This window comes from Pimephales promelas, chromosome 5, assembly GCF_988280905.1.
Source record: "Pimephales promelas chromosome 5, fPimPro1.hap1.1, whole genome shotgun sequence".
NCBI lineage: Eukaryota > Metazoa > Chordata > Actinopteri > Cypriniformes > Leuciscidae > Pimephales > Pimephales promelas.
The window spans coordinates 32,956,510-32,980,014 of record NC_142773.1 but is presented as its reverse complement, the minus strand read 5'-3'; the positions used below and the strand labels follow the sequence as shown (position 1 = coordinate 32,980,014).

Sequence of the window (23,505 nt, the reverse complement as noted above, 5' to 3'; positions counted from 1 at the left end):
CGCTCCGTCTCCGCTGTGTACACGTGACTTGGAAAACCTATAAATAGGGGTAGCCGGCGTCCATTGTGTTCACCGTAGAGTCACTGCCGTGGACAACAGATACTAACAGTATGGCGTCAACGAGCCGGTTAGTTTCATTTCTGCTAGTTTTGTTCCTCCTTAATATCAGTTGTTAATGGATTGCATAGATGACCTTTGAATATTTCCGGTGTGGGCCTCTATAGGCTTTTAGTCGAAGTTTGTTGTCATCGAGACGTGATGCGTATAAAGTAGCTCTTCGGTAAAGAACTCTAACTGTCATTTTCTGCTAGCGCATTTTGGCTAGCTGCTAACCGCTCGCATATCATGGAATAAGACAAAATGAGGGCTGCAAGTGATTTTCACCTGAGTTGTTATTTTAAATCTCCGTTGAAGAGTGAGATATCTGTCAAAATCGAACAAAATAACAGTCGTCACAGAGCTAACAGCGCTAACTGCTAGTACATAAGTGACAAGAGGGACACTTGAAAACTCTCAGGAAGTGATGGCGATTGATTATTTATCCAATAAATAATGTTTTTTTTATCTGTGTTTTAACTCATGTCTGGGTTGTAGATGGCTACAATTCTGCTGTAAAAGTCCAATCCCCCCTTAGTTCACTGTTATTTAAAAAAATGTAAACAGCTGGAAGATTATATTTTGCTATCTCTAATAATAAATGAAGACGTTATTGTGTAGTTGTAGAGTGAAACTATGGATAAATTATGAAAACACTCAAACTGTTTGTTTGTTTTTTTTTGTTAATAATTTATAGACCTAAAAATAATAGAACAAACCCTTAACTGGGCATATGGGGTATTTAATAATAGTAGTAATAATAAAATAAGATTCATTTCAAACTATATATTGGAATAATTCTGGTTTGCAGTATTTACTTATGTAGAATTGCATATGAAAAGTTCAGATGTAAAAGCCTCTTAAGTGCCATCTGAAATTTTCTTCTAGAATGATTATTTTGATCAAGCTCTTATATCTAATTTCAGTAATTTCACTTTAATGGCAATGAAAATTATTACTTGTTTGTTCCTATTAATTGTCATTTAAGGGAAAATACTGAACTTAAATATACTAGCTTGATAAAAATGATCATTCTAGAAGAAAATTTCAGATGGCACCACTTAGAGCCTTTCGCATCTGAACTCTTCATGTGTACTCTGTGGTTCTGCTGTGTTTGAAAAAATGATGCCGCAAGAGCTATCTCAAATTAATCTATATAATTAAAAAATAACCTTTTCTTTTTTATATGCACCTGCTTTAGATGAATGTTTGGGCATCTTCCTGTACTGTTTACTGCATTTTAATCCACATACAAACAATTGTTCATGTAGATTTTTCCTGACCTTTGGAATCTTGTCTGTTTCAGTGGAGACTCTCTTCCCAAGGTGCAATGCCCCAATCACCCCGAAGCACAGCTGGTGGAGGATTACAGGGCAGGAGACATGATCTGCCCAGAATGTGGCCTTGTAGTAGGTAGGAGTTTCCACCTGAACATTAGAGCTTTGAGTGGATGTTTTTCATCGCTGACTTAAATAAGACTATAGGCGTGCATTTCCTTTTTTTTGCAGGTGACCGTGTAATTGATGTAGGGTCAGAATGGAGAACGTTCACCAATGAGAAAGCAACTAAAGACCCATCTCGTGTTGGTGACGCCCAGAACCCTCTTCTCAATGGAGGTGACCTCACCACCATGATCAGCAAAGTAAGTAACTTGTCAACCTAATGATTTTGTGTTTTGGTGTTCTCGTCATGTTTTTAAAAAATATATTTTCCTTATGCTATTTCAGGGAACAGGTGCAGCAAGCTTTGATGAGTTTGGAAATTCCAAGTACCAGAATCGGAGAACCATGAGTAGCTCTGATCGAGCCATGCTAAATGCCTTCAAAGAGATCAGCACCATGGCAGACAGGATCAATCTCCCCAGAAACATCATCGTGAGTATTCCAGCCTACTGTTATTGAATTTAGAGGCTAACATAATTATGCAAATAATGTAATTAAGCACAACACAGAGGGAGCCTAAACCAAACTAAAGAATTTTGAACAATAAACCCAAATAACTACATCTTATTTATGCAACCTATGTGTTTCTGTCACATTTATACGTGGTATAAAAAAAATCTTTGTTTTTTTTTTATAAATCAAAACTTGTATGTTGAGTGGATAGCTTTACATTTGTTTTAATAAGCTGTTTTGTCATAACACCATTAAAATGATTGAAATACAGAATGCAAATTGCAAAATTATTAATTTCCATTCACTATGGACTTCCTTTCTGCTCACTGATCTTTATATATAGATATATTTTTTTTCATATGATATATTATGAATTAATGTTTCTTTCCACCATGTTTCACATTGACACGCTCCTTAACTCGTGAATTCCGTAGTAGTAGGGCTGCATGATTAATCGAAATTTCCATGTAATCACTCTTTAAACCAATTTGGCTCATCGTGATTTTGAAATCACAAAGACTGCGATTGTTTTTTATGCGCAGCTTGTCATTGATATACGGCTCTTAAACGCTGCTCCATCTGAAAGCATTGTGAGTTTGAGTTACTTATTTGAAAAAATAAAAATGTCGCCATCTGTCAGAGCATCTGACAGGGCAAGCTGCTTTAAACTTGTTAACTATATCTTACCAGTTATTTTGAAGCCCTTAATATAAGCGTGTGTCATGTTTGGGACAAATTGTACTATGTACTTTCACTGCAGCAGCTCACACTGTGTCCTCTGCTATTTTTCAGATGTGAAAAATAGCTAATGAAATATCAAAATACTATCGATATAAATGGTATTGCATTCCATTCCATATCGTTTCTAAAAAATATATATCATACAAACTCGATATACCGCCCAGCCCTACTATATAGTATGAATAACCCAACCCTACTAAATAGCATGAATAGTATTGAATGAAATTCGGACGTACTACATCGGCCATGTTGTTACACGTGGCGTACCAGCATCAGTTGCGCTTCACTTCCAGTCATAAATCCCCTCCAGTGTCCTCTTGGGATAGTATAGTAATCGAATGCGCACTTAGGTCATCCGGGGAGTTTTCGCCTACTGTTTTTTTTTAATACTATGTTTTCGGACATACTACTCTTTTGGCGTTCTGTTTTTCTCATACTATATAGAAAAGTTTTATGATTTGGGACTCGGTGTCAGTGAAGTGGCCCTGTTTAAAATGGTTTTCTCTTTTACAGGACCGAACAAACAACTTGTTCAAACAGGTTTATGAACAGAAAAGTCTGAAAGGCAGAAGTAATGATGCGATCGCTTCAGCCTGCCTTTACATAGCGTGCAGACAGGAGGGCGTCCCTAGAACATTTAAAGGTAAAACTATATCATTTTTTCTCTGTTAAAAGATTTGCTCCAATCCCATTTTAATATGCAGAGACAACTATAAGCGAGCCATTTGTAATTTGTAATGTGGTTTTTTATCTCCATTTGGTGATGCAGAAATTGAATACTTTACCTTTAGGATTATGCTATTAACTCAAAATAGTATGCTTGATGAAGATATTTAGCTATGCTTGATGAAGATATTTAGCTATTAACATTTAAGCAGGTCTTGATATACAAGTTTGTTTAATAATTCATATCTCCCTCAACCCCAGAAATCTGTGCTGTGTCTCGGATCTCCAAGAAGGAGATAGGCCGTTGCTTCAAGCTTATCCTGAAGGCTCTTGAGACGAGTGTGGACCTCATTACAACCGGCGACTTCATGTCACGTTTCTGCTCCAACTTGGGCTTGCCCAAACAGGTGCAAATGGCGGCCACTTTCATCGCCAGGAAGGCCGTGGAACTGGACTTGGTTCCAGGGCGCAGTCCAATCTCAGTTGCAGCCGCAGCCATCTATATGGCCTCGCAAGCGTCTGCTGAGAAGAAGACGCAGAAAGGTAAGAGAAAACAATCCACTCGCATATCGGGATAAGCAAAAACAAATTGTTGTTTGTGTCCTTGGTATATGAAGTTATCTTTCTCTCATGCAGAGATTGGGGACATTGCTGGAGTGGCAGACGTCACCATCCGTCAGTCTTACCGTCTCATTTACCCCCGTGCTGCCGATCTCTTTCCTCCCGACTTCAAATTCGACACACCTGTGGATAAACTGCCTCAACTGTAAACACCCATGTGCCCCACACTCTTTGTACTTTCAGAATGTTTGCCCTTTTCTCTTTGAAATTTGCTGTGAAGGCACACGCCTTTTGAAAAGACAACAGCAGGGATTCTGCAAAGTGCAGAAGACACATTCCAAGATTAAACACGGATTACAGGCTGTACTTTCATTTGTGTGTATATAAATTGTACATGTGTCCAAGTGGGAATTTGATTGGTGGTTCCAAATGGGCATATTTCTTACTGTAACATTTTCTTTTGTAGGAAATTTTGTTAGCTTGTTTGAATTATATTTAGTAACTTAAATAATGAATGCTTTTCAGAAAAGCATGGTGAACATCTTGGAAACCCTAAAACAGGTTTACAAGCACCTTGAGATTTGAAAGTGTTTAACTCACAAATGGTTTTATTTCCCTCTTTTTTTTTATTATACGAGGGGAACGGTATGAAGTGGAAGTTTGTGTTTGTGTGTTTCTGTACTCACCGTTCAGTTATTATAAAAGTTTTCATGAAACATTTTTCAGAATCATTTTTGAAGTGACAAATTTCATTAGCTCTACAAATTGTTCAGAAAGGGGCTCAAAACATATATAATAAACATTTAATTTTTGCATTTGGGGTGGCTGATAGTTTTAGCAAAACCTGTTTTTACACCATTGTCAAGTCACACTTCACAAATGTACCATTGAAACATTTCCTTTCCGTCATGCTTAGACAAGTAGTGGGTAGAAAACCTATGTACAGTCCATTTTCCCCACAATTTAGATCAAATGAATATATTAAACAAACATTAGTGCTTCCAGCTTGATAGTGTTCATGTAGTGTGGCTTATATCACACCAGACTTCAAACTAGTATCTATACCCCTCCATTTGGTTTGCTTATTACACCTATGAAAGCTTCAGGTACAAGTTTGAACATCTAGGGTTATTAGTATATTCATGTTGATATTTAGTGTCTAGCTGGATTCCAGTCTGTCATGACTCCTGTCCATCATTTATGACTTTTTTGTCAACAAAAGCCTATGAAATGGAAGAATTTTGATAGGGAACAACTAGTGCCAACTCAACAAATGAGGTAATGTGATTGCCCATCACACACTACCATTCAAAAGTTTGGGGTCGGTAAGATTTAATAAAAAATGTTTTTGAAAGAAGTCTCTTACAGTAAAACTCTATTTTGAAATAATTTTCTATTTCAATACATTTTAAAATGTAATTTATTCCTGTGTGTGTATTCCATATTCAGTGCTATGTATATTATTACTGACCCCACACTTCTGAATGCTAGTGTAAATCCACTGACAGCTTAAGTCTGGTTAAAAAACAACATGATGCTTAAACTTGACAAAAATAACTTAATGAATGAAGATACATTTCCTGTTTCAGAGCACTATGACATGCGTTTATACGACTAGAGTTGTTATTATGGTAGTTATTTGCAGTTTTCATTGTAACTAGAATCATAATGCACTAATACTGTACTGTAGGGAAGAGTATAGACTCCATTGTATAAAAATGGCTAGATGTTTTGGTAATGGTGGCAAATTGTACATTCTCTGGATATCAGATACCTATTATCTCAGTCTATGGCTTTAACATACTTTTAAATAATTAACATTGACACTTGACAGACTTTTTTTAACCAGTCACATTGTAAATGCTTCAAATACAAAAATATCAAAATCAAGGCTCATCATTCTCAGTGTAACTGATGAAATTTTGTGGCCTACTGACTTCCACAACACTAGAGGGTGCCAGTAAGGCACCTGATCATCACATGGTTCTCAAGAGCTGTGGTTAGTTGTCAGTATAGTTAAAACTATACTTGTCAATTCATGTTTTTCTCAATCAGTGCTTAGGTCCAATCATCTCTGATGAAATGTCAAAACGAGGTTGTGGTATTCCTAAAATAACACTGAAAACAAAATAGGGATATCAGGAAATTGTCTGATTCACATTATCTGCATGTGTGTGTAGAGGGAGGGATGCCGACACAAGACTAACACCAGTCTGCAATATAGTCAAAGTCTACAAACAGGTCCTGCTCGTCCTGGTTTAAGTGCCGGGGTTCTCTGGGCGGTGTCAGCACTGGAGCCTCTGAGGTAAATTCATCGTCAAAGTTACTAACATCACTGGAACCTTGGATTATGGGTACAAATGGCGGCTTCACTTTCTTTGCTAATAGTCCATCCCAGTCAATATTCTGGAAAAAATAAGGTACATATAACATTTATATTCACAGAGAGAAAGGTAAAAAAAATTCTTGAAAGGATTCAAGATATGTAGCCAGCCAGATGGTTCGAAACTTACCCTGAAGAACAGATGTTTCTTCACATCCTGTGCGTCGCGTTCACCAGCTCCAAGCCGTCGCTCTGGATTCCTTCTTAATAACTGTGTACAAAGTGAAAAATTGATAACGAGACTGATACTCCTACAAAATGTGTCTACACTTGGTAAATCCACACTGGTGAAGCTGCTCCTGGTACTGACCCTTCTCATTATGGAGATGGCCTCCGTTGAGAGGAATCTTGGGTAGCGAACCTCATCATTTACAATGCTGTCAAACACCTCTTCTTCATCATCACCGGGAAATGGAGACTGTGGAAACATGAATCCATTTAGTCGCAACAGAATGCCTAAAAAAAAAACCCTGAAACTGCAGATGACTTATGATTGATATTGATTTCACCTTCACACTTATACATTTGCTTGAGCGTGAACATTATTTTGTTGATTGGCATGTCCGGTCATGCAAGCTTGTTTCCACCACTGAATTAAAAAAAAAAAAAATAATAATAATAATTGCGACTTTTTATCTCACAATTGCGAGATATAAAGTCGCAATTGAGAGATATAAAGTCAGAATTGTGTGATATAAAGTCAGAATTGAGTGAAATAAAGTCAGAATTGCGTGATATAAAGTCGCAATTGCGTGTTATGTCAGAAAAAAGACTAACTTTTTCCCCTCAGAATAGTTTATATCTCACAATTCTGACTTTTGAACACAATTCCAACTTAATATCTCGCAATTCTGACTTTATAACACGCAACTGCGACTTTATAACACGCAATTCTGACTTTATAACACACAATTCTGACTTAATATCTCGCAATTCTGACTTAATATCTCGAAATTCTGAGAAGTAAAGTCAGAATTGTGAGATTTAAAGTCGCAATTACCTTTTTTATTTTTCATTCTGTGGCGGAAACAAGCTTCCATAGATTTCATGTGTCAAGAAGTGTCACAACGTCATACACTGAGCAGAATGATGGTTATGAGGTACACTACCGTTTAAAAGTTTGGGGTCAGTAAGATTATATTTTTATACTTTTATTCAGGAAAGACATTAAATTGTTCAAAAGTGACAGTAAAAACATTTATGAAATTCCAAAAGATTTCCATTTCAAATAAATGATTTTCTTTTTTCTTTGTGAAGTTACCAAAGAACAGATTTCACAAAAATATTAAGCAGCACAAATTTCAACGTTGATAATAATAAGAAATGTTTCTTGAGCACCAAATTAGCATATTAAAATATTTTGTAAATGTGTATATCTTTCTGAATATTTTCATGTGACTGAAGACTGGAGAGAAGATTTTAAATTATAATAAATCATATAAAAATTTCACAATATTACTTTTTTTTTAAATAAATAAATAAATAAATAAATGCAGCCTTGTTAAGACTTCTTTCAAAACATTAAAACATCTTGCAGACCCCTATCTTTTACACAATAGTATATTTGGAAAGATGTATAAGTAGATGAGCTCTGACCTCCCCGACAAGCATCTCAAAAATGAGCACGCCGAGCCCCCACCAGTCCACTGCACGCGTGTAGGATGTTTCGGTTAACACTTCAGGAGCCAGAAATTCAGGAGTGCCACAGAAAGTGCTTGTTCTGTCCTGGTAACCCATTCCTAACACAGAAAGAGGTAGAGCATGTGCATCTGGTGCTTGTACAGAGGGCAACACAAAAACAAGCATACCCTTACCTTCTTTGCAAAGACCAAAGTCAGCAATCTTGACAAATCCCTCTGTATCAAGCAGTAAGTTATCCAACTTCAGATCTCTGTAGAATAAATGTATTAGTGCTCAAATAAAAAAAAAAAAAATGTAAAAAAAAAAATTTGAATTGTTAATAGCTCCGATATACTTGCGGTGAAGTTCTTTTTCGTTCTTTACTTGGAGGTAAAAAGAAAGTTACTATACATGACCAGCGGTATACCGTTAGCGAACATACTGATGGGGTGGTGTTGGCGCAGTGGATAAGACACATGACTTTGGTGTGAGAGACCCGGGTACACCAATGTGTCCCTGGGGTGAGAGACTTTGGTGTGAGAGACCACTGTGAGACACCAATGTGTCCCTGAACAAGACACTTAACCCCTAGTTGCTCCAGAGGCGTGAGACCTCTGACATATATAGCAATTGTAAGTCGCTTTGGATAAAAGCGTCAGCTAAATGAATAAATGTACTGACGCCGTCCACACTGATGAGAGCGGCGTTTAGATGAATATGTGCTACGCGCTTTCCTCTCAATATCAAAATAAACAAGAAAAATGACAGCGACAAAATATTGAAATAAAGCAGTAGCTTTACAGTATTAAACAGCATCAATGTGTCTCTTTTTATTAGAATTACAACTTCAGTTTTTATTATTATAAAGAAGCTCTCCAACGGGTTCATGTTTTTACTCGTGGACGTCTGACCTCAAGGACTGAACATGAAAAATTAATCTTTTTCCACGTCAAAGGCGACGGAGCCTCAGCACACACCTACTTAATACGTCATTGCCACAAACCAATGGTAGTTCGAATGTGTTTAGCAGCTGGAGTGAACTTTTCTGGATCGCTTTGGCCAGCTGTTTCAAACTACAGAAACAAACACCAAAATAAACTTCGTTTGACCTGATTTTGTTTGAAATGGCGTCACACCAGTTTTGAAGTATATCGGGCCTTAAGTACAGAACACCACCAATTTTTCCACATACCTGTATACAATCCGGTGCTCATGTAAAAACTGCAACCCCAGGACGACACAAGCTGCATAAAACCTGCAAAAATCAAGAACAACAGATAATGTAGAGCTGTTAAAGGCTCAATTACAACCATCTTAAAAAGCACGACTTTTGTGTCACTCACGTGGCCCGTGGCTCTGAAAACACATCGGCGTGAATGTGCATCATGAGGTCTCCTCCTGCCGCATACTCCATCACAAAACACACATGCTCCTTGGTCTGGAAACACGCAAAAAGATTGACCAGGAACGGATGCCGCACGCTGTTCACAGTCTCGAATATCCTCTTCTCACACATCAAACTGGGAAATTAGGAAACAAGACAGGATCAAATAAGCTAGTAGTTGATATTTGTTGCTCACAAATGATCATATATAAAACTCAAAAAAAGTTTTACCTTTCAACCTCATCACGGGCAACAATATCTCCCTTCTTAAGGGCCTTGATGGCAAACATTTCACCTGTAATACTGTATTCTGCTAGTAACACCTAAAGGGATACAGATATAAGATGTTTTCATTTTCTGTGAATACTGTTTGCCTTTCACCACCACTCTTTTGGGTATTTGTCAGGGCACCAAAATGTGTTGCTAAGGTGTTGTTAGGGGATTCTGGGTGACTATGAAAAACAGAAAAGAAATCCTGGAAAGCCTGAGCACTTACTAAAAGTTTAAAAGGCAAAAAAGAAGGGATGTACGAATATTAAAATTCCGCCAGATGCCTACAAGCTGACAATTTTTTTCATGTTATGGAAAATAACTGATAAATGGTCCATATTAAATAACAATAATAAAAATAAATTTTAATATACATATATATTTCAAGACCTATATTAATAATAAATTAATAACACTGTTTTTTATATATATATATATATATGAAGAGTTCAGATGCAAAAGCCTCTAAATGCCATTTGAAATTTTCTTCTTTAATGGTGATTTTTATCAAACTTGTATATTTAAGTTCAGTAATTTCACTTAAATAACAATTAATAGGTAATTATCATTGCCATTTAAGTGAAATTACTGAACTTAAATATACAAGCTTGATAAAAATGATCATTCTAGAAGAAAATTTCAAATGGCACTTAGAGGCTTTTGCATCTGAACTCTTCATATATATATATATAAATAAAGTGTTATTAATTTATTATTATTATTATTATTCCAAGATTACCAAAGTCGTCTCTTAAAATCTATTTCCTTTCTTTGGCTTACAATTCACTGTGAGCTTCTGTCATAAATGTGTGGTTTGTTCTGTGTTTCTTCATTTTTTGTGTTGTTCAGCACTTTGGTCAGCTGTACTTGCTGTTTAAATATGCTATATAAATAACAAACTTGAAACTTGAAGTGAGCGCAAGATGACGACAAAGATACTCTAAAAACAGATGAAATGAGCATGCACAAAAAGAGCCAAAGTACAGTAAATATCCATTTGTAATATTGCCTTAATCACCACTAAATAATAAAACAACTTTAAGCCTGAACACCCTCGTACCTTTCCAAAATGTCCCCGTCCTAACACTGCAACACATTTAAAGTCTTTAAGACTGAAATGAAACTGTTCTTCCTCTTCTTCTTCCCTAAAACAACAAAAGACCTTCAGTCAAGTGTATATTTGTTAGACCAAGAAAACATATGAGTTATACAAAGTTCACCTTATTTCTGTGTTCTTTTGAAAAGTTATGAGCTGTAAAGCTGACGGTTGAGTCTCACGTTCCACGACTTCCTCAAGGTCAGACTGAACAATGATGCTATTCCTGTCAATTCGGTAGTCAAATGCGGTCAAAGTGTCCTGTAAAAGAAAAAAGACATTCTGTTATACAAGATGAGACTGGATCTTTATGTTAATAAAAGTAATGATGAAGGGATTTCCTATTTCTTTCAAATGCAAGGGGGCAGATGAGAGACTGAACATGAATTATATGTCTGCTTCAGATCTTTATCCTCAGTCCTAACTGTGCTTTCAAGGAAACAGATGGCATCAATTCAGATGCCTGGGCGGCTTATCTCTACAACAACCACATGATAGCGTGTAATGTTACCTGTTCTCGCTCTTTGTTGGTGATCTGGTCCTCAGGCAGGACTTCTCGTAAACTAACAGGAGAGTAAGGCTTTGGTGTAGGGTCTTTGTCAAAGTCCAGTTTTGCCACTATTGGGTCACTAGAGAGGCCAGACAAATACAAACAGACACATAAAAGCACCTCCTGGACAAAAGTGACTTGTTTAACAGTGTTAGTGTGAATTGTATGTTCATACCTCCTCTGAGCAGGGGTTCCTGGGAGACTATGTCCAGTCTCAGCAGCCAGCTCGGCCACTTGAGGACTAAATGAGTTATTGGGAGAGGGAATGGCCCTCTTCACCAGCCGGCCCCATGTACCGATGCTCATCTGAGGGGCCCGCAGAAACGTTCTCCCTACAGACATGGGAGACGAAAAGAAATGCATTCATCAAACAAGAAGCTACAATGACAATAACATAACTTGCACCAAATGGTGTAAAGGTACAGGAGAGGATTTGGGACTGAAGCCCTGGTTTGTTGACAGGTGGGAATAAATCCTGTATATAAATAAATGTAAGTGGGAATAAATCCTCTAAAGTGCCTGCATTATAAAAAGACGCTGCATGTATATCGGCCCATTATGAGTTATTTAGCTGGAAATATTTTGTTGGGCAATTTTTTGGATTTCATTAAGTGGTGTCCAGGTGTCATCTTGTGAAAAAAAAAAAGGTTATTTAGCATTTTTAATCAAATTATGTGTAAAATCATTTGAACTTTTTACAGTTCAATCAAATAAAAAAGGAAAATTGTGACTTATTACTTTTGTTTCATCCCTCACACTGAAAAAGAAATGTGGAGTCTTGAGTGTGAGATTGTATTTTGGGATACAGTACAATAATTGTTGCATATTACTCTTTTTAGCAAACGTATCTGGGTATTTATTCTATATATAAAAGCAGGTGTTCAAATAGAAATTTTAAATATGCACTACCAAAAAAAAGGCCAATCTAATTCTACAAGTCCGGCAAAAAGTCCTCCAAAGCTATTTTTCCTATCGTTTTTGGTGCAAGAAACCCTAAATGACAACCAAATTGTTTTTTTCCTGAGACTAGCCGATTTTTCCAATTGTTTTCAATGGGAGCTGAGCGCTTATTTCACGCTGAGTGCTCACCATTTTATTACAGGTTAAATAAATGAGAGTTGAAGAATGTTCAACTTTGGGTAAAAAACAGCGCTCATCCATGTCACTTTTTACCCATCTGTCCAATCACAGAGGAGGAGGGGCGGGACAAATACAACACGACCAACCGCCACATCCTGCTTGTACAACAGCAACAGGTGACAACAAGCAGCATAATAAAAAGCATAAAAATTTAACAGCCAGAGAAAATACTTTACATTGTATTGAAATTTCTATATAGAAACAATACATAAACAAACTATCAGTGAAATGAGATACTAGTAACACTTCCGCAGATATTCCGTATTATAGCAAGCAAAGCAAAAACAAAAAATGCACTCTCAAGCGCCCACAGCTAGGCGTTTCAGCAGAGTGCCTGACAATTTTCAGCTGGCTTAACCAGGCCTAAAGGTTCTGATGAATTGACAATTACAAAAAAAAGTCATAATACTCTACTATGTAGTGGAGATGCGCTCACCTTGTTGCTTTGAGAATATCTTCTTTTGCCTTTGGAGTTTGGTTCTTCGCTCAATGACTGGATTAAAAAAGGTAACCTGTAACAAAAATGGCTTTTAGACCAAACTCTGAAAATAAATCAAATTCCACTTCAGATCTACTAGGCTCAGTTTCACAAAAGAAGCAAAGGTGGGAAAACCTGCTTGGGGGTTTCAGGGGCCACTGAGCGTGAGGAATTCCTCTGACTTTCTCACAGAGCTCCAGGCTGCTAATCAGAGGGCCCTTTGTGAGAAAGTATTGATTGCTGAGAGACAATATTGTAAAGTTACCTCTGCAAATAGAGTCCCTTGTGGCTCAAGGTAAAGGCACATTCCATGCCGCTGGTTGTCCAGGAAGTCCTCCAGTCGCAGGAATTTCACTGCACAAAGAGACCGCCAATCTCTCCAATACACCGAGATCTCCAGCTCACGGGACTATGGTACACAATCATTTGTCACAGCGTATAGAAACAAGATGCAGTATTGTTTTGAAATCATCATGTTTAAATAAATATGTACTGTGAGTTTTACCCGGTCTAGCTCTAACGTAAACTTCTGGTCCCATGACTGATTACTGACAGGTTTCCAACTGGTCTGACCAACTACAGTGTTGTCAAGCTTCAGAACAGCGCTAATCTCATCTGGAGTCAAACAGAAACATTTACATAATAAGCTTCTCAACTGCCACAGTTGTATAAAGTCAAATAAAAGGCTCATGAAAAAGCCACTTGAAAGTAAGCACTAAGAACTACTCAACTGGACAAGTCATCATTTTTGGAGAGATTTCGAACGCTGGTTCCTCTGCGGTTCCCACGGCTCATGAAAGAGGAGCGCGTTTCACTGGGGCTCCAACCAGGCAGCGGCACCGATGTGGCTTTTGACCGTCCGGGTACACTGTCTAACAGGTCCTGACATCCCATGAGTCGAACCTCTAACTTGCCTGTTTTAGTCGATAACAGTCACCATTAAAAACACTGCTGTTCAAGAGTTTCTCGTTAGTATGATTTTTTTTTAAAAAAAAAAAGGCTTGTTCACCAAGGCTGTATTTGTTTGATCAAAAAAAGCATATGAAATATTATTTTGTTTTAAAATAATTGTTTTCTATTTTAATATTTTTAAAAGGCACAGCTGAATTTCAGTCACATGATCCTTCAGAAATCATTCAAATATGCTGATTTGCTGCTCAAGAAACATTTTTTATTATTATCAATGTTGAAAACAGTTGTGCACTTAAATATTTTAAAGGAAACTGTGAAATCCTTTCAAGATTCTTTGATTAACAGTACTGACCCTGGTTAACAGCTTCATTCAACACGTATATATTAAGCTAAAACTGAAGGTAATATGTGTTAGTCACCTGTGAGTGCAGCTGGTTTGGTGCTATTCTGGTTCTTGACAGTGCTGTTGTGGTTCTGTGTGGATATGAAGCTCTGGCGGGGACTGATGGCCGGAGAGGACATGAGTGATAACTCCTCCATGATCAGATTGCTCTTGGGATGGTTCTTCGGAAGCTCATTGAGTCTCTGCTCCAGGGAATACTTCAATAAATCCAGCTTCTGATTGGACTCATTAAATCTGGCTTGGGCCTGGAATTCACAGAATTACAGTGGAGGAATTAATGAGAGTTACATAGATGCACAGATGAACCTTACTTTGTAAACGGTAAGCTGAAAACAATGGCAGTAAAAGAATAGGTCACCAACAATGTCGTTTCAAACCTGTTTCATATTTTTGACATGGAACACAAAAGGAGATTTTTCATGCAGTTGTTTTTCGCATATAATTCTGCTCCATCTGGTTGTGAAGTCTGACATCGCATCAACATTTCCGGGTCCAAACGCTCTATCAGATCCCAAAAGCAAACAACAAACGGAGCTAAAATACACTCTCACGGTGTATAGTACTATCAAAAATCACGAGTCTAACTTTGTTCTTCATACTGAAATCTCAGATGGCCAGAAAGTGATTCATCTTTTATGAATCATAAAGATATTGATGTCCACGAGACAAGAGACAGTTTTGTACATTGCGAGTTTTTAAATCTTAGCTAAAAATTAAAACTTTGTCATGATTTACTCACCTCTATTAATTTCTGTTTGGAACAGATTTTTGGACAAAGGTTTGGAACAACTTGGAGGGTGAGTAAATGATGACAGAATTTTCATTTCACAACTATCCCTTTAAATGTGTGCTATAATTAATGAAACAGTGCTCATATACAGTTGTGGAATATTCTCACCTGGAATGGAGTAGAGGCTTGAACCAGGCTTGAAAATATAATTTAATAATTTAAATTAAATTATATTTTCTCTTTAATTTAAATTGTAATCTTGCTTGTCTAAAATAAAATATTTTATATTTTAAAAAAAAATCCCATTATTTTTATTTTACACAATTAAGCAATCTTACTAATTAAATTAAACTGTTACCTTGCTTAATTGTAAGTGTCAAATAAAATAATAAAAAAAAATATCCTATTCTATCTATGTCAAGCTCGTACACTGCAGATGGTCTCTTTGACCACCTTGTTTTCCAAGAATGCAAGGGTCAGAAGGTGAAAACTATAAACATGTTAACATTTTAAAATAGTGCCAAAAGTCAGATGCCCCATGAGGTCAGTTTTAGACAATGATGACAATACAGTTGAAAATACCTCTGAGTGCGCCCTCTTCTCAGCCAGTTTGCCCGAGCCCAACAGCTTCATGACATTCTTGGCCCCCTCGGCCACAGCGTACTCTATCCGTGTGTGATGGCAGAGCTCCTCCACCCGCAGGTCCAGTGGACTGATGATGGGTTTGGCTGCACCACAATGACACAAAAATATTTATTACTTTGTTTTGTTGAACTGTGAATGCTAATGCTGGAGGCATTAACTAAGTTGAACTAAGTTTGAGTGTTACCAATGACATCATTGTTGTCGAAGCTGAGCTCGCTGGTTTGACTGGCTTTGAGGATCTGCATTCGGATGAACTCGATCTTTGTTTTGCTGTCTTGAAGCATCTGCTGTGCTGTTGCAAGCAGTTTCCTGTCCTGTGAAGTCAACAACAGTTATAGAAGTCATGCAAATACAAATATAGATTTTATGTGATGAAATGTTGTTTGACAGGAAATTCTCTTCCTCATGTCTTTATTAGACATTTATAATATTTTTAATGCTGGAAGCACTCTCGTGCGGGGTGGTCAGAGGCTACACATATTCCAGGGACTGCGTCCCGTCTGACAGACTGTGAGAAGGAAAGGCTTCCGTTTACAAGTCATTTCCTGGTTGACATCAGCCCTCATTTAATTTCCCATAGGGCTCTACTGTGCTTCAGGCCTGTTAACACTCCACATCCTGACGGTGTGTGTGTGTGAGTAGTCAGAGGGGATAAGCTCACCGTCAGCACCAAACCTTTTAGGAAAGCTGCACTCTAACATGAAATTAAAAGAGAAGCAGGAGCTCTGGGGTCTGTTGTTTCTAACAAATGAATTTAAATGTATTTTATGTGTTGGCCTTTTTTTCTTGCTCATTAACTACCATTCAAAAATTTTGCAGTCAGTAAGATTTTTTTATTTGAAATAAATACATATTTTTTCAGCATCAAAAGTGACAGTAAAGACATTTGTATTGTCACAAAAGATTTCTATATCAAATAAATGCTGTTCTTTTGAACTATCTATTCCTGGAAAAAAATCTATGACCGTTTCCACAGAAATATTAAGCAACTGTTTTTAACATTGATAGTATTCTCTTCAGCAGGAAATCTGCATATTAGAATGATTTCTGAAGGATCATGTGACACTGAAGACTGATGATGTAATGATGCTGAAAATTCAGCTTTGCCATAACAAGAATAAACATCTGACTGTTTGTGTGCAGGTTGAGGGCCAAAAGGGAACTATAGAGTTCTCTCCTGTGCTTTGCAAATAACAGAGTCCCGGATTCTACATCAGTGGAAAAAGAGAAGCCTCAAGCAAAAAGAGTCATTAAATAAAACCAAATGGTACATTACCTTTGAGGAGCCATTTGAATACATCTGGATCATGTTCTCGGCCCCCTGCTTCACCTTCAACTCAATGTCGTTCTGTTTTTTCAGGGCCGCTAGTCTGCTGCTGCTAGTGCATGTTCCTGCTTCCCTTTTGGGGCTGTCCAGTGTAAGAGGGCACTCTGGGAAACAAATGACAGAAAGTTAGTAGGATCTGAAGAAAATCCAAGGAAAGACTTTCTGAAGCAACCTAGAGTTAAACAGATCCCAAAATTGAAAATTTACTCACACTTTGTCGTTTAAACCTGCATGACAGAATACAATTTGAGAAATGTTTTTTTTTTTTTTTTTTTTTTGGAACAATGAAACTCAGTGGATAACAATGTTGTTTGGTCCACTAAAGACAGTCATATAGGTCTGAATGACATTAGGGTGACGAAATGATGACATTTTTCATTTGGGTGGATTATCTATTTAAGTGTCTTGCTCAAGTGAATGGTGATGACGGATATCCCCTGTGGGAGGCTTGAACCCATTTTGTTTAGTAGACCATATCTTCAACTACTTCTCCACACAACTATCACCATAAAGGACCGATTGAATGATGATCACTTCCTTGGGTCCGGAGTCAGAGGCTGAGTAATATGAGAGCAACAGAAATTAAGTTTGTCGTTTTCTGCGGCAAGTTACAGATTTGTGGCTTAGCTACAAATAACAGGAAGGATGTTGTAACAAAAGTACCTGATGAGACATTTAGATGGTAAAGTCAGAATTTGGCGTAAACAGAATGAGAACATCCATAATGCCTTGTTACCACTGTGCAGGCTGGTGGTGGTGGTGTAATGGTGTGGGGATGTTTTCTTGGCACACTTTAGGCCGCTTAGTGCCAATTGGACATTGTTTAAATGCCACGGTCTACCTGAGCATTGTTTCTGACCATGTCCATCTCTTTATGGCTACCATGAACTTATCCTCTGATGCTATGTCCAGCAGGATAATGCACCATGTCACAAAGCTCGAATCATTTCAAATTGGTTTCTTGAACATGACAATGAGTTCACTGTACTAAAATGGCCCCTACAGTCACCAGATCTCAACCCAATAGGGCATCTTTGGGATGTGGTGGAACGGGAGATTCGTGCCCTGGATGTGCATCCCACAAATCTCCATCAACTGCAAGATGCTATCCAAACAATATGGGCCAACATTTCTAAAGAATGCTTTCAGCACATTGTTGAATCAATAACACGTAGAATTAAGTGACAAACATAGCAAAATCAAAGCTCTGTTTAATCAAATAGGTCTTATTCTCAGGAACTGACTGTAGGGTAAACCCTGTTTTAGTAGTCACACATGGCCACTTGAGGAATGCAATGGGTTGTTTCTATCTGTCGTGTTTTCTATGTACCGTTGGCGATAAGATATGATCAACTTCAAAAACTTTAACGTCCAGACATGGGAGCTCATTATCATTGTTTTCCATATTAAATTTAATTTAATTGAACTAAAAAAACTATTTGTATATACATGGAATTACTGTAGATCCATCCTTGCGTGCTTAAAAAGTTTAATATTAAGAAATGTTTTTTGCTTCATATTTGAACTTCTGAAGGATTATGTGACCATGAAAGCTGGAGTGATGATGCTGAAAATTCAGCTTTTTCATCACAATTGTGCACAGTCAACCTCAAACAATACGAATTATAAATGCTATTTAAACCCTTTAATTAAAAGGATATGATAACATCACAACAATCCCAAAACATATCTAAAAAAAACGCTGATCTAAATAAAACTGCTACATAGGCAACACATACAAATTATGAAGGTTGTTGTGGTTCAGAGAGGAAGCGAGAAGGTTGTCTGTGCTTAATAAATCTTCACAGAGCACCTTAGTGCGTGGGAAGCACGTGTTAATGATGAACAATTGTCTTTTGTTGAGCACCTGGAGAACCCTGAGTCATATCATTACACAAGGCATAAATACAGATGCCTCTGTTGTGGTTATTATAAATAGAGTCCGCAGGGTAAGAGAATAACGCACCCACACACACAGGAGATATTACTAACAAGGAGACTTAAGAGGTGCTTAAAATCAGATTATAGGTCTTTAGCATACTGGACTAGCAATTTATTTCCTACAGGTCAAAAGACGTTTTTACATGATGTCTCATGCTTATCAAGGCTGCATTTATTTGATCAAAATTTATTTTATAAAAAACTGTAATATTAAGACATATTGTTACAATTTAAATAACTGTTGTCTATTTTATTGTAAAATGTAATTTATACCTGTGATAAAGCCAAATTTTCAGCATCATTACTCCAGTCTTCAGTGTCACATGATCCTTCAGAAACCATTCTAATATGCTGATTTCCAGCTTTAAGAAACATTTCTTATTATAATCAAAGTTGAAAACAGTTATGCAGCTTAAATTTTTTTTCTGGAAATCGTGATACACTACCATTCAAAACTTTAAGACCAGTACAATCAATATATATATATTTATATATATATAGATCCAGATTCAACTCCTCCCACCTTACATACTGTCACTGTATTTTTGATCAAATAAATGCAGCCTTGGTGTCAAAAACATTTAAATCTTAATTATTAATTAATTAAAATCTTATAATCTTAATTATTGCAAACTTTGGACAGTTAGTGTACATGCTATACGGAAAGCCCATTCCCTGGGCTCCAGTCCTTACAAGTGCTGAGCAACAGATAGCACGATTACATCATCAATGAGGCACAGGCAGCGGCGTCTGGAAGCAGATCTGCTGACTTCTGCTCAGTGGACACAGACTGAGGAGGTCAACACAGAGGTGTGACACGCGGCGACATTCCTCTTGCGCTGAGTCACCAAACAAAAGCCCCTTCACATCAGATAAGGTTTCCATGCAGGGGCTAAATATTGTCCCATATAAGGATGCAGTTAGTAGAGCAAGAGATTTGACCAAACTTCTGGCAGAGATATCTTCATCACAATATATTATAGTTCAAAGGGGGTTGCTCTGTAATCATTCAGTTTAGATGTTACACTTATACACTGCCTTTTGAGTAAATTTTTTTTTAAATATTACCCACACCAATATATTGATCAATATAAAGAAAAAACAACAAATATACTATTATAATTTAAAATGACTATGAAATGACTAAAACGTACAATAAAAAAAGTTGTATTTGAATTCAATTTCAGCATCATCACTCCAGTCTTCATTGTCACATGATCCTTCAGAAATCATTGTAATATGATGATTTGCTGCTCAAGCAACATTTGTTGAAAACAGGTGTGGTGCTTTAATGTTTTTGTGAAAAACATGATGATGATACATTTACTTTTTCTGGAGACTTGATGAATAGAAAGTTAAAACGTATTTTGGACATTTATTTAAAATATGCATTAATTTGATCAAAATATTTTGATCAAATTAATGCATCTTTGCTGGAAAAAAAAAACAAAAAAAAAACTGACCCCAAACTTTTGAACAGCAGTGTCTGTGTGTCTATGTGTACGTACATGCACTATAACATTTTTAGTTGAATTTGAGAAAACCACTTGAAACATTTTTTGTGTTTAGCTATTTGGTTTGTACATTGCAAACAGCTGAAAGTCTGTACATTTTGCCAAAAAATCTGATTTGCAAAGTGGGTTGAATCATATGGGGCGCTGCAGATGGTTGAAGCTTATTTATGACAGCTTTGCTCATACCTAAGAGAAGATCTTCTGGATCCTTTACCACAATATGAGCGTTGAGTTCCTGAAGCTCTTGATGCAGCTCCTCTAACTTCTTGTTGGATTTCTTGAGCATATTATCAACATATGCCAGTCTCTTTTTTTCTGTGGTGACCTTTCTGAGGTTCTCCACCCCCTCTTTGATCTTTAGCTCTTTGCGGATCTCCTTCTTGATCTGCTCCTTGATTTCATCTAGCTTCTGCTGCACCATAGTATCAGACAGGTCAAGGTTGTGCCCCAGGCCCAGCTGCTCCGAAACCATGTGAGCCTATACAAAATAAAACTTTTGTCATCACGAAGGTCTTTTTTCCATTCAAAAAATAAAAGAATAAATAAAACATTCTTAGTCAACAATTTTTGAATTTTTAATTTTTGCTTACAGTAACATGAGCCATTATATATTGCATTCACATCTCCCAGACCCCATAAGCGTGAACGAAAACACACACAGGTACACACAAACAAAGATACACAGTATCACTGACATCAGCAGGGAGGATAACTGGTCTGAGTGGGTGAGCCAAATCCTGCTTAGCCCAGTTCTTCATGGGCTCATGACAACATGTAAGAGAACTTGACACAGCTCGAGCTCCTCTAATCTTCCTCCAGGGGAAATTGTAGCCATAAATAAAGCTTAAAAACAAAGTACTGAAATCTTTCAGCAGAAAGACCTGAATGAGCATAAAGGGAGGACGAAGGTGAGGTTTGTTAAATAAGCGCAGATAATTAGCTAAACATATCTCCAAAAGATTCTCCAAATAGTATCCAGTCTCTCACAGAGACTTCAGATGCCCCAATACCTGCGATGAGATGACTAAAAGACTGTGAAGAGACAACTCAATGCCGGCGATATGTTATGCCCTACATTAATACACGATTAACCAACAGTTTATATATATATATATATATATATATATAAACACTAAAAACTTGCCAGAAGTGAATTTAGGCATCATGACATCATGATTTTATTTATTTTGAGATTTGCTAAAGACAATTTACATTAAACAATAATATGAGTGTTTTGAACGATTAAAAGCAGGGTAGGTTATTTGTTCCAGAACCATATTTTGTTGTGCTCGTTGAAAGCATTAAGTTAAGTGGTCTAAAACAATCCACATTGCTGATGATAAAGATGCTTTTATGATGCTTTATTAAAAATGCTTGTTGTTTTCTAAATTTTGTTCATTTTGTTATTGAGAGGAAAACACACATATTTACATATTCAATTAAACTTCGCTCTGTGGGGTTATGTCGGATGTTCACTTGTATTTTGAACTTTGTTTTACCCTGAAACGAGGAATGGAAAAGAAAACTTTGCTGTGAGTATGAGCTTTTTATCCTTTAAAGCTAGCTCACTAGCCTCTCCGAAAATTGCATACCCAAACTTTTACTAAACGTCTAAATAAAAGTCAAACTGAGCATGCACATTTAAAAATCCAATACAATACAGATAAATAAAATATCTCTAATATTAGCAGATAATCAACAACAGTGTACAGATATATCATGTTTCATTAACCAAAATAAATCTGAATTATCCTGATTAAGTTTTTCCTGTCAGTTAACTAAAAGCAAAACTGGGTTGAATCTTCTGAAATTTCAGATTTGGTCTGAAATTTCAGAGAACTTGTTTAGTCTTCATGACCATTTCACTGTCTGCAAACAAACAAATAAGTAAATAAATAAAACATAACTGGCACCATGCTGACAGTAGTGACTCGTGGGTCAACTGAAGGTCATGGAAAAGCAACTTCTGTACTTCACTTTAGATGCTATAGGAAAAAGCCAGTTGCACCTAATCTCTTCCTCCCTTGTACCGCCTGCAGTGCTACACTCAAGACAAGCCACACACGCACACACACAATCAACATTAAAAAAGCATAATCTGCAGGACAACAAAAAAGGTAATTAATAAAGCGCTTTGATGGAGAGAAAATATCCCTTCATACGCTATAATTAGTCTTAAAGAGCACTTTAATGAACTACATCAGACCTCTCATTCACCACATAAAACACAATTATGCAGCAGTATCTCTTCCAATGTCCATAATACTCTAGGACGTATCAGCTCTGGGAACAATGCTGACAAAACATTTGGTAACAACCTAAAGTTAGTAAGGCAGCTCACTGAGTTAAGTAATAACGTTACACAGCCAGTGGTTTCAATTCCAATCCATCAAAACTCAGTTTTGCAATCGGCAAAGCGCATTAAAATCACTCCAATTTTAAATGGAGACTGCACGAGAGATACTCCATGCTTTAAACTCCTGTCATAAGTGTTTTTCATGCCCCGTTCCCCGTTTTCCCGTGTCATGAGCTCTTCGGTGGAGGGAGAAGCTCGTCCCAAAGGAAGAAAATAAGTGGTTTGAAAGTGCTCCAGAGAGCTGCGCTTAGGGCGCATACTATGTTTGTCAAGTATAAAAGTCGCCGTGCACACTTTACATAATTCAAGATCCTTTATACATCAAAATTGCACAAGATAACAAACTTTTCCTACCTGCATGGGATCGGCGGCCATCTTGGTTGTGAACTCTTTTGAATCAAACTCTGGGGAAGGGGAGGTGAGTCACTCCCAAAAAACAAGGCTGTTATGTTTCCGTCTCAAGCGAAAAGCTCTTTATTTTTTTCCGTACGATCACGGCCGGGAGACGGAGGGGGTCCCATGGTTGAGCTGGGGGTTTGTTGTAAATGGAGGGGTTTATGCCCAGAGCTCAGGTCGGAGATCCGCACATTTGGGGTGAACGTAGAGCTCTGTTGCTGCTAAAATCGGAACAAGGCAACGGGAGGCGGGTGGCAGAACGACCTAAGTGCAAGTTTTCTGTTCCCGCACCCAGTTCAGCCACTGCTAGTCCACCCTCGATCATGTGATCAATAGCAGCCTCACAAAAACAGAGAGGCTTCAACACAACAACAGTCTGGTTCTACAGGAGCAGCAACACT

General features: G+C 37.3%; 2 protein-coding genes across 2 annotated transcripts; one reads left to right on the top strand and one right to left on the bottom strand.

Moving 5' to 3' along the window:
• Positions 1 to 4,774, top strand: gtf2b (general transcription factor IIB). The gene is made up of 7 exons (XM_039676621.2): positions 1 to 127; positions 1,403 to 1,509; positions 1,605 to 1,738; positions 1,824 to 1,970; positions 3,246 to 3,375; positions 3,660 to 3,941; positions 4,035 to 4,774. The coding sequence occupies exons 1-7, from the start codon at positions 111 to 113 to the stop codon at positions 4,166 to 4,168; spliced, it is 951 nt and encodes a 316-aa protein (XP_039532555.1). The 5' UTR covers positions 1 to 110; the 3' UTR covers positions 4,169 to 4,774.
• A 1,062-nt stretch (positions 4,775 to 5,836) lies between these two features.
• pkn2a (protein kinase N2a) lies at positions 5,837 to 23,373 on the bottom strand. Its single transcript, XM_039676620.2, has 22 exons — positions 23,063 to 23,373; positions 20,539 to 20,830; positions 16,847 to 17,001; positions 15,755 to 15,884; positions 15,508 to 15,653; positions 14,212 to 14,440; positions 13,612 to 13,794; positions 13,386 to 13,495; positions 13,146 to 13,289; positions 12,839 to 12,914; positions 11,438 to 11,594; positions 11,224 to 11,341; positions 10,837 to 10,973; positions 10,677 to 10,761; positions 9,578 to 9,669; positions 9,306 to 9,482; positions 9,155 to 9,217; positions 8,157 to 8,233; positions 7,939 to 8,081; positions 6,653 to 6,760; positions 6,473 to 6,553; positions 5,837 to 6,365 (listed from the first exon to the last, which is right to left on the bottom strand). The coding sequence occupies exons 1-22, from the start codon at positions 23,081 to 23,083 to the stop codon at positions 6,162 to 6,164; spliced, it is 2,928 nt and encodes a 975-aa protein (XP_039532554.1). The 5' UTR covers positions 23,084 to 23,373; the 3' UTR covers positions 5,837 to 6,161.
• Between the last annotated feature and the right edge of the window lie 132 nt (positions 23,374 to 23,505).